Genomic DNA, 13,573 nt, shown 5'->3' on the forward strand with positions numbered 1-13,573 from the left:
GACCAACATCACCAATCACGTTAAAAAAATTACCCAACATAATTTAAAAATAAAAAATAAAAATAAAATCACTTCACTATTTCCTTCCAAAAAACATGTACACCATCTTTTTAATAAAAAAATAGAAAAAGTATACACAGGAAAATTCAAAGAGAAATCCCTCGTTGCCGGAGGCCGGCGGGGCGAAGATTTCTCGGGAGGAACGCCCTTCGATATTCACAAAAAGTACAAAGCCGCGGTCTGAAATTCATTATTAAAATTCAAACGGTAAAAGTGATCGAAAAAAGGTATGACGTGATCGAAAAAAGGTATGACGTGTTCGAAAAAAGGTATTACGGTAACCGCCAAAAAAAGGTTTCACGGCAATCGCCTAAAAAGGTTTCACGGCGACCGCCAAAAAAAGGTTTTACGGCGCCTGCGGCCCACGGACGTGAAATGAACGGATGAACGCGCTTCAAAAAGTCCGTTTGCCGCCGAGTAGCGGGCATGAGTGAGTCAACTGTCAAACCAACGGACCAGCCGGTCGCTTTTCTGGCAAAACGTTAAAGTCCCTTCATCTTCGAATCACGCGATTTACCCGGGAATTGGAAGTGCCGCTCTGCCTTTCCACTCCTTTTCGTCCCATCTTCCTTCAATTCTATAAATATCAGGTAGATTAATGGCTAAATAGCATAGCATCACAAAGCCGTAATCCTTCAATCTGATCCAGTTTGTTTCAGCTGCGTTTTTCTGTTTTCCAGAGGTTATTATTATGGCTCCCAGGAAAGATGGCTTGGAAGTGCACTACAGGGGAGTGAGGAAGAGGCCCTGGGGTCGATTCGCCGCAGAGATCAGAGATCCTGCCAGGAAACGAAGAGTTTGGCTCGGAACTTTTGGTACTGCTGAGGAAGCAGCTAGGGCTTACGATTCTGCTGCAATTTCTTTCAAAGGCTCAAAAGCTAAGACTAATTTCGCCTATCCTTGTTCCCCGGCGGCACAGAGCAGCAGCCAGAGTAGCGCCATGGAGTTGGATGTGAAGCCCGGCGCTTCCTTTTCCGCCGTTGCTGCGAAACAGTTCTTCTTGTTCGGTCGCGAGAAAGCGGATCTTGTTTTTTCTGACAATAGACAGACATCTTGTAAAAAGACGGTGAAGAAGGAAGTCGAGGGCCGCAACGGCCAGAGCGATTGTGATTCTTCGTCAGTTGTCGTAGACGGCGAAGCGGAAGCAGAAGCAGAGGCAGAGGCAGAGGCAGAGGCAAAGCCTCTTTCTAACAGAAAGCTTCCGCTTTTCGATCTCAATCTTCCGGCTCCTCTTGATGAGGACTGTCAATTGTAACAGATCTGCTTGTAAAATGCATTTTTTTCTGACTATTTAGGGCGGATTTCGGTTTCTGATGCAAAAATTGTGGCATCTGAAGAAACCTAATGACAATCATAATTAACGCGTGAATGTGTGTACAATAGCCGAATTATATTTTAGAAGAAATTCCATTTTCCGATTAGTGAATGATACAGAAAAGCTCACAGATTAGTCCTTCCTGTGCTGGCATTTTTGTCATTTTAAGAATCGTTGTGTTATATAATCCAGTCTGGCTTATAATTTCTGTTCTTTAACTCTGTAAACATTGTTGTGTTCAACACTATTAATCGTTTGATTGATACGATAAATGATTTTCAGTACAGACAGGTAATCAAAATAGAGCAGGGAACCAAAATAAGACGGCCGTACTAGAAATTTATGGAAGTCATGTGAGCGGAATATACCTAAATAAATAAAGGTACAACTTATAAAATCCAAGTCATTTTATTTGAAGTTTCTTTCTCTGTTTGCTCACTTAAAAGATAAAGATAAGAGGTACCTAGACAGAGCCGAGAATCTCTGCAATTTAGCAGAATGTCTGCATATTCAGTGTCCTGTCATCTCACAGAAAGGCAGGGCAAACGAGTGGTTCGCTGAAATTGAAGTATAATTACCTAGGCAAAAACGTGTGAAACAATCTAACGATGGGGAAGGCGAAGGATGATGATTTTATTGCGTTGTGAATGGCACGTCAAGTCCGTGATGTACGAGGAAGCTGCACAAGTGGGTCCCACGTGACGTATGCACCTGACAGTTGCTATGCACGCCTTCTCTCGCCTCTAGGGAGGGTATTGGAAGCCGCGCCTTAAAAGTATCTAATAAATTCCATAAAACATTTATTTGATTTTTCACACTAGAATTTGGGATATGAACATTTCAAAGCTGCTAGTTTCATGGATTTTGTACTGAATGATTAAGTTCTGAAAACTAAGGAAGCTGTGGTTTGAATTTAATATTTTGTCTTTAATATTTTGTGCATTCACAAAAATAAGAATTTTTTTTTTCATTTTCTATATCTAAATTTAAATGTTTGACAAGTGACCGATAAAATATTTAAGCTGGTGGGGCAATTTTTAGCCCTACCCTATTTTTACCCCCTAAACTATGCAAACCTAAAAAATAGGAGCTTCTATTTTTAAGAAAAGATTTAAAATAATCCTGCAATTTTTTATTTTTTCCATGAGACCACCTTTTCCTAAAAAAAAGAAGCTATACCCCCTCCATATGACCCCACCTTAAATGGATCCTTGACAATTTTTAAAAAAACCACCAAACAAATTTGTGTCTTACAATGTAAGACACCATTGTCAAAAAAAATTTATAAGTAATACAACATAAGACACCATTATGCAAAAAATTATGAAGTTTCAATTTGTCCTTGTAAAATTGTTATATATCTTATGTAATCACTCTTTTTCTTATTGCCCTTTTTTATGTAATCACTCTTTTTCTTATTGCCCTTTTTTCTTATTACCCTTTGACTAAACTACTTGTGTCATTTAGCTATGTTCTTCAATTAGCTACTTTGTAGCTTTAATTTTGTAAACTTTAATTGAATTGTTTATATATATATATATATATAACAATCTATTAAAAAAAAAAGGCAACTCTACTATCAAACCACCCCCACCTCTCACTTCATGTCAATAGTCCCTTCAGCAATCACATACTCCTCTACCCAAGATTTACTTAACAAGTTGATGTTTTAGAAGGAAAATGTATTTGAATTTGTTATATGATTTTTGTCCAGGTAGGATGCATTTTATAAGATTAATTAATACTAAATGATTATTGAAATGAAAAATTAAAAACAAAAATATAAAATAGCATTTCATGTTACTTAAGTAAAATAAATGTTAGGTAAAAATGTAAATATTAAAATAGTTGTGGTTATTTCTTATATATAGTATATTAATTATCATTATTATTTTGTTGGATTGAGATATTTGGTTTTTGTTTTAAATATTTGGACATTAGACCAAAGTTGGTAGATTGACATAATTATATCAAATAATATCAATATGATTTGTATTATATTGATATAATTTTAAAATTTAGAAACCATTTGTTTGAGAGCTTGGAAGCTATTGAATGAGATGAAAACTAAAGAGTGTTCGCAAAAAGCTTCTAGAATATATAACCTTATGGTTAATATTTAATTGGAGTGAATATTTGAATTTTTTTTTAAGTATTACATTACAAAGGAATATGAAGAATACCCTATAGATATAATAAATATATGATTAGAAGCTAACCTCTTACTAATAATATTACTGTGTTTAAGGGGTTAAGGGAAAATCAAATTGAAAGCAAATCTAGAAATGCAAAATAGGAACTTATTCATTTACCATTTCCAATCTTTAGATTATTTCATTAGGGGAACAACCAATTAAGTTTTACTTTAATAGTCCTCAAGGAGAGCTGAACATTGTGGTTAATTGTTCCCCATTTTTATTTGATTTGATTGTATATGATTACGATATGAATATGAGATATCTATGTAAAATGATAGACAATTGGCAACATTCAACATAAACATAAACATATAGAATTGAAAAATAATACAAAATTACAAATCTAGAATCAAGAGACATAGAAGAACCCATGAAAACAATTTGGAGTTGAATATGTTGGAGTATGGAGATAGGCACCCTAGTTTGAAGGTGTCTTCATCAACTGCAAGCTTTGAATTTTGAATCAAGGGTCTTTGTAGACCTTTCCCTCCAAAAATCAACCTAAAAGTGTTTGATAGGTGAGCTAATTAGTATAGTCTAGGACTGTCTGCCTCAATCTTCTTTGCACAATTTTGTAACTCTCGACTATTAGATAGATATATACATGGACACACAAGAAGAGGGGAAATTTTTGTGTTGTACAAGGGCTTGCGTAAGTCAAACCCTGTGTTGGTGTTTCCACCTTCACTACAACAATGTTGGATGAAAGAGAGCTTACCCCTGGTAGGACATAGGGGTAAGTGCACAAAGATGGTGGTCAAAAAGGGGGGTATAAGTGGACACTTTTTTTTTCTGAAATCAGGTGAACCTGAACTTGGAGGCAAAATTTGAAAGTCATCCACTCAAGGAATGAAGATAATCAAAGAACAAATATCGTATTACTCTGAATCTAGTTTCCAAACTACTAAACATTTTCAAAATTGGATAAGATTAAGGGGGTCAAATCCTTCGCGCATGAAAAACTGACCCTATTTTTTTTTTTTAAATATAACATAGTGTCTGACGTGCGCATCAAAAAAGTCATAGTTAGATTTAGTATTTTGACAAATCCTTTGGCACAAAGATAGTTAAGAGCGAGCACTAGAAATGTGTATTTTTTTGTAATTTTTTGTTGAGTATTTTTTTTTTTATGATTTTTCCAATCGAGCACATCCTAAAAATTCGGTACCTGTTCGTGCATGAAGCATAAGTTGCACTAAACAAATTGAAAATACAATTTTTTTTTTTAAATTGTAAAGAATCAAGTGCACTACAATAATATATAATTTTTTTTTAATTTGGATAAGTATATCAAAAGTTATTCAAAAAATGGTGCACCTATGTCTGTGAGAACTATGGAGACACTAGTAAAAGAAATTCAATAATAATATGTTATTGTTGTTCATATTGAAAACAAATTATATGGTTAGAAAGCTCAGAAGATGGGTGAAAATATGGTGGCAATTTTAGAAATACCCACTTTATGAAGTGTAAACCTGATGATGACAAAGTCGATAAACCAAGTTGATAAAATAAAACACGTCAAAAATGAGAGAAATGGAGGGAAATCAAACTTCCAATCCGTAGCTTTGTCATCCAGGCCTATTTCCAAGCCTCAACAGTCAAAAGCACGTACGGGGTACTTATGGTTTAAAAAGCGCGTACGAGGTACTTATAGTGTAAGTAGCGCATATGCGCTTGTTTCCCTATAAACAACGCATACACGCTATTGTATAATATGATATTTTATGTATAATATGTGTATATACATATAATATATGTAATATATAATATGTGTACAATATGACATTGTATATGTAATATGTTTATATACATATTGTTAGGATTCCCACAGATACTGAGAGGGGGGGTGAATCAGCATCTAACTGGTGAATTGAATTTCTTAACTTAAAACATGTAGAACATATTATAACAGTGTACCACTATGCAAGAAATAATGCAATAAATAGAATTAAAAGCAACCACATGAAAAACACACCATAACACAATGATTTAATGAGGAAACCCGGTGTGGGAAAAACCTCAGTGGGATTTGTGACCCACAATATTCACTTACTGGCCAATAAGAGAATATTACTGCTACAAGAGGGGCCTGCACATGCAGGAAGGCGAACTGCCTAAAGCTCACTGCTCAATGGGAAGTCTCACTAACTTACAATGATGGATTATATAAATCCAATATCTTGTACTGCTTCAAAATAGCATCTATAATGCCAGATCCAGTACCGGTTTCTGCTTTGCTTCTTACATAAACCCTTAACCTATAATTCGCATAATAGGTCTGCCTTATTTCACCTAAATATAATCTTCTCACTTGCTTACAAATGTTCTATAATGATCTCTCTTATATAAGAGTCATTTTACAATGATGCCAAGTCGTTTTACAAAGATTTTACAATAATAAACAAAATATAATATAACAAAAATCCTGTCGGCCTCTATGTCGATATGCTTCCTTTCTCTGCCGGTGTCAGTGGTTTGAGTGTTGGTGTAGAGTCTGATCTTGCTATTGCCGGTGTAATGCCTTGCCAGTGCCATAGGATTTTAAGGTTGTCATCAATGACAAAACCTTCAATCACCTACAATGTCTCATTGGAGTGTGCATATGCCAACAATCTCCCCCTTTGGCATTGATGGCAACACTCATGAGAAAATTCAAAAGTGTATCCAAAAATTGTAATCCAAAAATGTTTCCAAAAATATGTTACCAAAAAATATAAGAGCTCCCCCTGAGTAGATAAGTCTTCTGCCGGTTATTTTCTCATAGTACTACTCCCCCTTTGGCATCAATGACAAAGGTTGTCAAGATGTCAGTAGTGTTGTAGTCTCAACTTTGTAACTAGGTGGTTACAATTTGAAAAAGATCTCCCAAAATCAAGTTTATACTTTCCATAAACTTCTTGTTGTCCTTTATTGTTGTCTATGTTCTTTGAACTGTACCAGTGAGGTGTTGCATATGCTCTGTCGATGTTCTCTGTCCCTGTACTAGTGCCTTAGATATTTCCTTCCGTAATGATGCTAGATAGTCCAGTCTTGGACTCAGTCTTAGTCTCAAATTCTTTGCCTTATTTACTATTCTCTCATTTTCTCTTTCTAACTTGAGTAATTCTTCCTCAAAACTTGTTATCCTTTGCTAAAAAACTGATAATGTATCAGGTGAGTTAACAAAATTGTCTGCAAGTTTATTGATTTCATCCTGTACCTTGCTCATTTTCTTATCTATGTCTACTGTCAAAAAGTTTGTCTTGCAAGTATCTTTGTACAGAGTTTTAAATTCCGTCAATAAGTTACATAGTTCTAGTAGAAGTGTGTCAAATTCCCTAGTACACTTCTTTATCTGATCTTCAAAGAATTTTTGCTTTTCAATTTCTACCTTATCCTTCAATGTCTATTCCTTTATTTGCTCAATAGTCATTGTGTTCTCAGTGATGTATTTGCACAAAGTGTCAAGTTGGCTTAAAGAATCCTTATTGTCTATGTTACAGTTAGGAGTTATCACCTTCAAAATTGGGATTGCGTCATCTATAGCTTTATAAGCCTGTGAACTACAATTTGTTATCGTTTTTATGGAGTCCAAAAGTACTTCAGTTACATTTGTTGATTTGTAACCTGTTGAGGAGGAACCAACATTCTGAATTCCGTCGGTGGAGGAAGTAACCAAGCTTGTAGTGACCTCTGGTAGGTCAGTCTGTGTTTCCATTTCTTTAAGCAATGGTTTTTGATCTTTTCCTGTTGCCGGTGGCACTATTTCCATGTGAACCTATTCCTGTTCTGGAGCCTGTTGCTCTGCTTGTCTCTCTGTTTGTTGCTCTATTTTAGTCTTAGTCTGAGTCTCTACCTGTTTCTCTATGTTATCAACTTCAACTTTCCTTTCAGTATTGTCAATATTGTCAGTTGTCGGTGGCTCACTAGCCATATTTGTCTTGCCGGTTGTATCTTTGTCTATCACAATGTTGACCTTTTGTGTATCAACATCAACTGTGTATAGTACCTCAGGATTAGGATTTGTATCTTCTATGTCCATACTCTTATCTGTCGATTGATCTTCAGTAGTTGTTACCGGTGATGTAATTTGAGGTGGTGGGGATAAGTTATCTTTTACTTTGATGCTCGGAGGTCCACCAACCTTTCCTTTTCCTTTGTCCCTTTCCTTCTGGTATACCTTTAATGGTTTGGGGTTCCTGTACTCTTCCTGTTTTTCTTTCTCAACAAGGAATATGTCCCATGCATTTTCTGTTTCCTTTGTTACTTCATTCACTCTTCTAACCATTATTGCAATATGCCGGTGTGCAGTAGAGAATACTGACCGGTTGGCTTTTGCAATTAAGTTATCTATCTCCTTAGGTGAGTTTACTGGATAAACAACAAGTACCTTTTCAATTTTGATTTTCTTATCAAGCTCTACAACAGCTTGTCTTCTTGCTTCCAGTCTTTTGAACAATTCATCCAGTAGATCATCTATCACTTCCATTAAGAACTTCTTATAGATGTCCATGTGTAAAATAACATTGTTTTCAACTTGTTCTTTTTCATCTACTAACAGTGTATCATAGACCTTTCCTATGTTCTTGAGTTTCCCTTCCTCTATGATTTCATATAGCAATTTTTCAAGAGGGGCCATGTTTTGTTTAGTCTTCTTCTTCTTTGGTGCCAACTTTTTCTTTGGTGTTGTCTTTCTAACAGGAGACCTCACTGTCTGTTGTTTTTGTCTAGTCCTTCTAGGCAAAGGTGTGGATGTCAGTGAAGGATCCCTTTTCCTTACAACTCTTTTGAAATTTGCAGGCATGTCACTCTTCGAAGAAGTAGCTATCGGTGATAGGTGAGTCTCAGGTTGTAGAGTTCCTAACTCATCCTCAGTGATACCGGTTTGTTTCAATACATCTTCTTTAATAGCCTTAGCCTGTCTAGAACCTCTTCTCACAACTACTTCAACCTTTTTCACTCTCTTCTTAGATTGAATTTGTTTTTCTATGGTCTCAGCACTATGAAATACTTCTTCCTTTAGTTCATTTGGTGCTTTCAGAAGTGCTTTAGCATAAGTCTCAATTATATGATCATCGGTCTCATAACCCATCTTTGTTACCCAAATTGTTCTTGGGATGACTGCTTCCATCCAGATCTCATCCTTTTTTATTACAAAACATATATCATCCTTGTATTTGTTGACAATTTTCTGTGATAGTCTAATTCTTTTGTTCATCCTAACCTTTAGTGTTTGAAAATAGTCATGAATATTCTTTTCTTTGTTTTCACCCATGTTATTGAATAGGTCTGTTAACTATTTTCCTACTGGTATATCAAATCCAAGGTTCTTACTGCCTATACCGGGAACCTGTTTGGTTATGTGTAGCATCAAGCATGCAAGTAGATTTCCAAATCTAAAAGTTCCTTTCTTATCCTTCTTGATTTTGCCTAAGTTATCAATCAACTCATCTTTTAACCATTCACATACATCAATTTTTACATTGTCTTTAACCATGTCATAAGCACTCTTAATGCATAAACTGGAAACTGAGTTAAGTCTATTTGCATGAGTTGCTTTGTACGCTAAAATCATGCTAACAAATCTCACATTTATATCAGTCACATCATTAACCCTCAGAGACCTTCTGTCTAATGTTGCACCAGTTAAGTTCATTACTAGGTCATTGGAGACCTTCTTAGTTTTGTCTAGTCTGTTACCGGTGGAAGGTAACCCTGTTACTGCTTTCACAGCTTCCTTTGTAATTTTGTATACTGAATCAAGCCAAAAGAATGAACCATGTACCCTGCTTAAAACTATCCTAATCACCTCCTTGGGAAATTCAAGAATGCCGAGGATTTTAGTGAATCCTAGGGTTTCAACAATTTTATGTTCAGGTTTTACATTACCGGAATTGTCACATATAACAGTCTTATACATGCTTTTAATTTCTTCATCTCCTAATTCCTCTATGTTGCAATGAATGTATATTCAGGGATCTTTTGCGAAAACAACTCCTTTTGGAATTTGGGAAAAAGCACCTACATTGTCATCTTTCTTACTACCTCGGGAACTAGCTGAAATACGGGTCTAGGGTGTTTTATAACCTCGACTACTGTAGGGTTTGCTATGAATTCAAGTGCAGAGGAGGATGCCATGATAAATACCTTTTTCTGCCTTTGGATGGATTGATTTCTGAAGTGCTTTGCCTCTTTGCTCGAAATCCCTTAGCTCTGCAAATTTCGCGCTCTTCGAATGTTTGAAATCTCAATGAAATGAAATGGAGCCAAAACCACAAATTTATAATGTTTGTTTGCCATCTACCACATTTAATGTATGCTGGTTAAGTAGCCACTTAACATTGTCTGTCGGTATAGAAGTAATTTCCAACTTCTCACCATTAACCGAGGGAATTATAGCATATGTCTCATTGATTGCCAAACCCTCAAGAAAATTTTCTTCAATTTGATGAAGAGCTTCTTGCCGGTGGAGTATTACTTTGTCCTACCGGTGAAGCATCACTCTGTCCTGTCGGTGAAGTGTTGAAAGGTTCTACCAGTGGAGGAGTATTCCTAACAATATTTAGGTTGGACTTTCTAATCCATTGTTTTGAGAATTCTCGCTTAGCATCTTCAACTTTTTCTTTTCCTTTCAAATTAGAACTTTTGTTGTCTACCGGTGATCCTTTACTTCTACAGAATTTTGCAATATGCCCAATCTTGTTACATGCATAACAAGTCACATTATTCTTCTGAATAGCTTTTCCATAACCTATGCCGATTTGTGTTCTACATTGATTAGATAGGTGTCCAAATCTTCCACAAACATAACATCTCACATTCATTCTGCAATTTTCAGAGTTGTGACCAACTTTGTTGCATTTTGAACATTGACTGGTGGGTGTGTTGATATTCTGATAATTTCTAGATCTACATTCATTTGCTCTATGACCATACTTATTACAGTTAAAGCATTTTCCATTGAATTTATAAGCATTAGGTTGCCTTACCGGTTTGCTATGATCCTGAGTGTTTGCAGTATCGAAGCTTTCACCAACTTCAAAGCCAATTCCAGAAGTGTCACCTTTAGGTTTTTTATTCTTTAGCAAGTTACCAAGTACCTCTGAGCTTTTCTTGAATTTCTCTTTATGTTGATTTGTAGTATCTAGTTCTCTTTCTAAGACTTCTTTCTACCTCATCAGTTCATTTGAGTCATTTTGAGTGTGCATCAGGTCTGTCTTCAACAAATCATTTTCATAACTGAGTCTTGTGTTTTCATTTGCAGCATCACTTAGTCTTCTGGTCAAATCTTCTTCATTCTTCTTTCTATCTTCAATTTCTTTACAAAATCTCATAGTCATATCCTGCATCTCGTTCTTTGTTGTCATGTTCTCTTGTTTCAGCTTGTTTATCATATCATTAAGAGTTTCTTTTTCATCATTCTCATTTTGCATCTTTTCACAAAGTTCTCTTCTCTTGTTTCTTGAAATAGTAAGATTTTCTTGAAGTGCTTGAATGATATCCTGGGCTGCCTTTAGATCATCTTCTAGTTTGATATTTTTCAGTTTCTCTGCATCATAGTCTAAAAGAGCTACTTCTAGTTGCTTCATCAAATTTTCCATCTCTACCGGTGTCAAGATCTTCCTCAAGCTATTAGGCTTCTAAAAATAGAGGACCAAGCTTTGATACCAATTGTTAGGATTCCCACAGATACTAAGAGAGGGGGGGGGGGGGGTGAATCAGTATCTAACCGGTGAATTGAATTTCTTAACTTAAAACATGTAGAACATATTATAACAGTGTACCGATATGCAAGAAATAATGCAATAAACATAATTAAAAGCAACCACATGAAAAACACACCATAACACAATGATTTAATGAGGAAACCTGATGTGGGAAAAACCTCGGTGGGATTTGTGACCCACAATATTCACTTACTAGCCAATAAGAGAATATTACTGCTACAAGAGGGGCCTGCACATGCAGGAAGGCCAACTGCCTAGAGCTCACTGCTCAATGGGAAGTCTCACTGACTTACAATGATGGATTATATAAATCTAGTATCTTGTACTACTTCAAAATAGCATCTATAATGCCAGATCCAGTACCGGTTTCTGCTCTGCTTCTTACATAAATGCTTAACCTATAATTCGCATAATAGGTTTGTCTTATTTCGCCTAAATATAATCTTCTCACTTGCTTACAAATGTTCTATAATGATCTCTCTTATATAAGAGTCATTTTACAATGATGTCAAGTCGGCTTACAAAGATTTTACAATAATAAACAAAATATAATATAACAAAAATCATGTCGGCCTCTGTGCCGGTATGCTTCCTTTCTCTGTCAGTGCCGGTGGTCTTAGTGTCAGTGTAGAGTCTGATCTTGCTAGTGTCGGTGTAATACCTTGCTAGTGCCATAGGATTGTAAGGTTGCCATCAATGACAAAACCTTCAATCACCTACAATGTCTCATTGGAGTGTGCATATGCCAACACATATAATATATTAAACATATATATACACATGTAAGTGTATCATCTCTCCCTCTCAAATGCATACAAGGTCTCTCTCTCTCTCTCTCTCTCTCTCTCTCTCTCTCTCTCTCTCTCTCTCTCTCTCCATACCCCATTGCAACTGTGTCTGCACTTCTATAGAAGTAAGTGAATTTATTTCTTGTCTACAACTTCCTCTTTGATTTTTATCATGTATCCTCTCCTAAAAAATTGACTGGTGGATTTTTGTGTGTATATTGAGTAGGAGGAATAGGGTTTGAAATTGAATCACAGGTGTATTATCATGAGAAACAAGAAAACCTGTAGCAATATTCTTCTTGAATGTGTTTTTAATGAGCAGAGCACATGTGGAAAATAGTGTCAACAAAGCAACATGATGAGTCAGAGTACCTGCAATATGTTTTTCAAAAGAAAACAACAGGTAGGAAGAGAAAGAGGGAGAGTAACACAGATGATGTCCTGTAGAATGATAGTGGTGGGTATGCGAGAGTTCCCATGTTGTTACACACTGCTTGTCACCTAAAGAAATTAAAGTTTGTTTTATGCATGGCAGTGGTAGTATATGATGATCATCACTTGTCAAACAGCTTGGAACGGTACATACCCATGAAAGAAATCAAGTGTGTAATTCCTATAGTCACAATCGAGATCAATCTTATAACCTTGCAAATTTAATAGCATCATATGTTTTAGAACTTAGGTAGTACTCTTAGGGTTAGGTCAAGCTCTTACACTTTCTTTTTAGTGAAGCCTCATTGTTTGTTCGCTTGGAGTCTCGTTGTATGATGTTTTATTCACAACTTTAAATTTAATATATCATTTTATTAGCCCACCATATGACCCCTTAGGTGTCATTAGAGGTCGTATTGTTTCCTAAGAGGTCATATGGTATCATGTGACCCCTTAAGGCCCCTCCTCTTTCCCTCCCCCTACCCCTCTCCCTCTCCCTCTCTCTATCTCTCTCCCTCTCTCTACCTTCTCTCTCTCTCTCTCTCTCTCTCTCTCTCTCTCTCTCCATACCCCTTCTTCTCTCCCACCCCCCTCTTCTCTCTCCCTCTCCCTCCCTCTACCTCTCTCCCTCTCTCTACCTTCCCTCCCCCGTCTCTCTCTCTCTCCCTCTCTCTACCTGCAATATGTTTTTTCAAAAGAAAACAACTGGTAGGAAGAGAAAGAGGGAGAGTAACACAGATGATCTCCTGTAGAATGATAGTGGTGGGTATGCGAGAGTTCCCATGTTGTTACACAACGCCTATCACCTAAAGAAATTAAAGTTTGGTGTATGCATGACAATGGTAGTATATGATGATCATCAATTGTCAAACAGTTTGGAACGGTACAATACCCATGAAAGAAATCAAGTGTGTAATTCCTATAGTCACAATCGAGATCAGTCTTATAACCTTGCAAATTTAATAGCATCATATGTTTTAGAACTTAGGCAGTACTCTTAGGGTTAGGTCAAGCTCTTACACTTGCTTTTTAGTGAAGCCTCGTTGTTTGTTCACTTGGAGTCTCATTGTA

General features: G+C 36.2%; 1 protein-coding gene across 1 annotated transcript; it reads left to right on the forward strand.

Annotated features, from left to right (window-relative positions):
• Positions 1-256: 256 nt before the first annotated feature.
• LOC131027313 (ethylene-responsive transcription factor 11) lies at positions 257-1,481 on the forward strand. The gene has a single exon (XM_057957325.2). The coding sequence runs from the start codon at positions 752-754 to the stop codon at positions 1,313-1,315; it is 564 nt and encodes a 187-aa protein (XP_057813308.2). The 5' UTR covers positions 257-751; the 3' UTR covers positions 1,316-1,481.
• Positions 1,482-13,573: the final 12,092 nt, after the last annotated feature.

The sequence above is a fragment of the Cryptomeria japonica genome, chromosome 8 (genome assembly GCF_030272615.1).
Source record: "Cryptomeria japonica chromosome 8, Sugi_1.0, whole genome shotgun sequence".
NCBI classification, from domain to species: domain Eukaryota; kingdom Viridiplantae; phylum Streptophyta; class Pinopsida; order Cupressales; family Cupressaceae; genus Cryptomeria; species Cryptomeria japonica.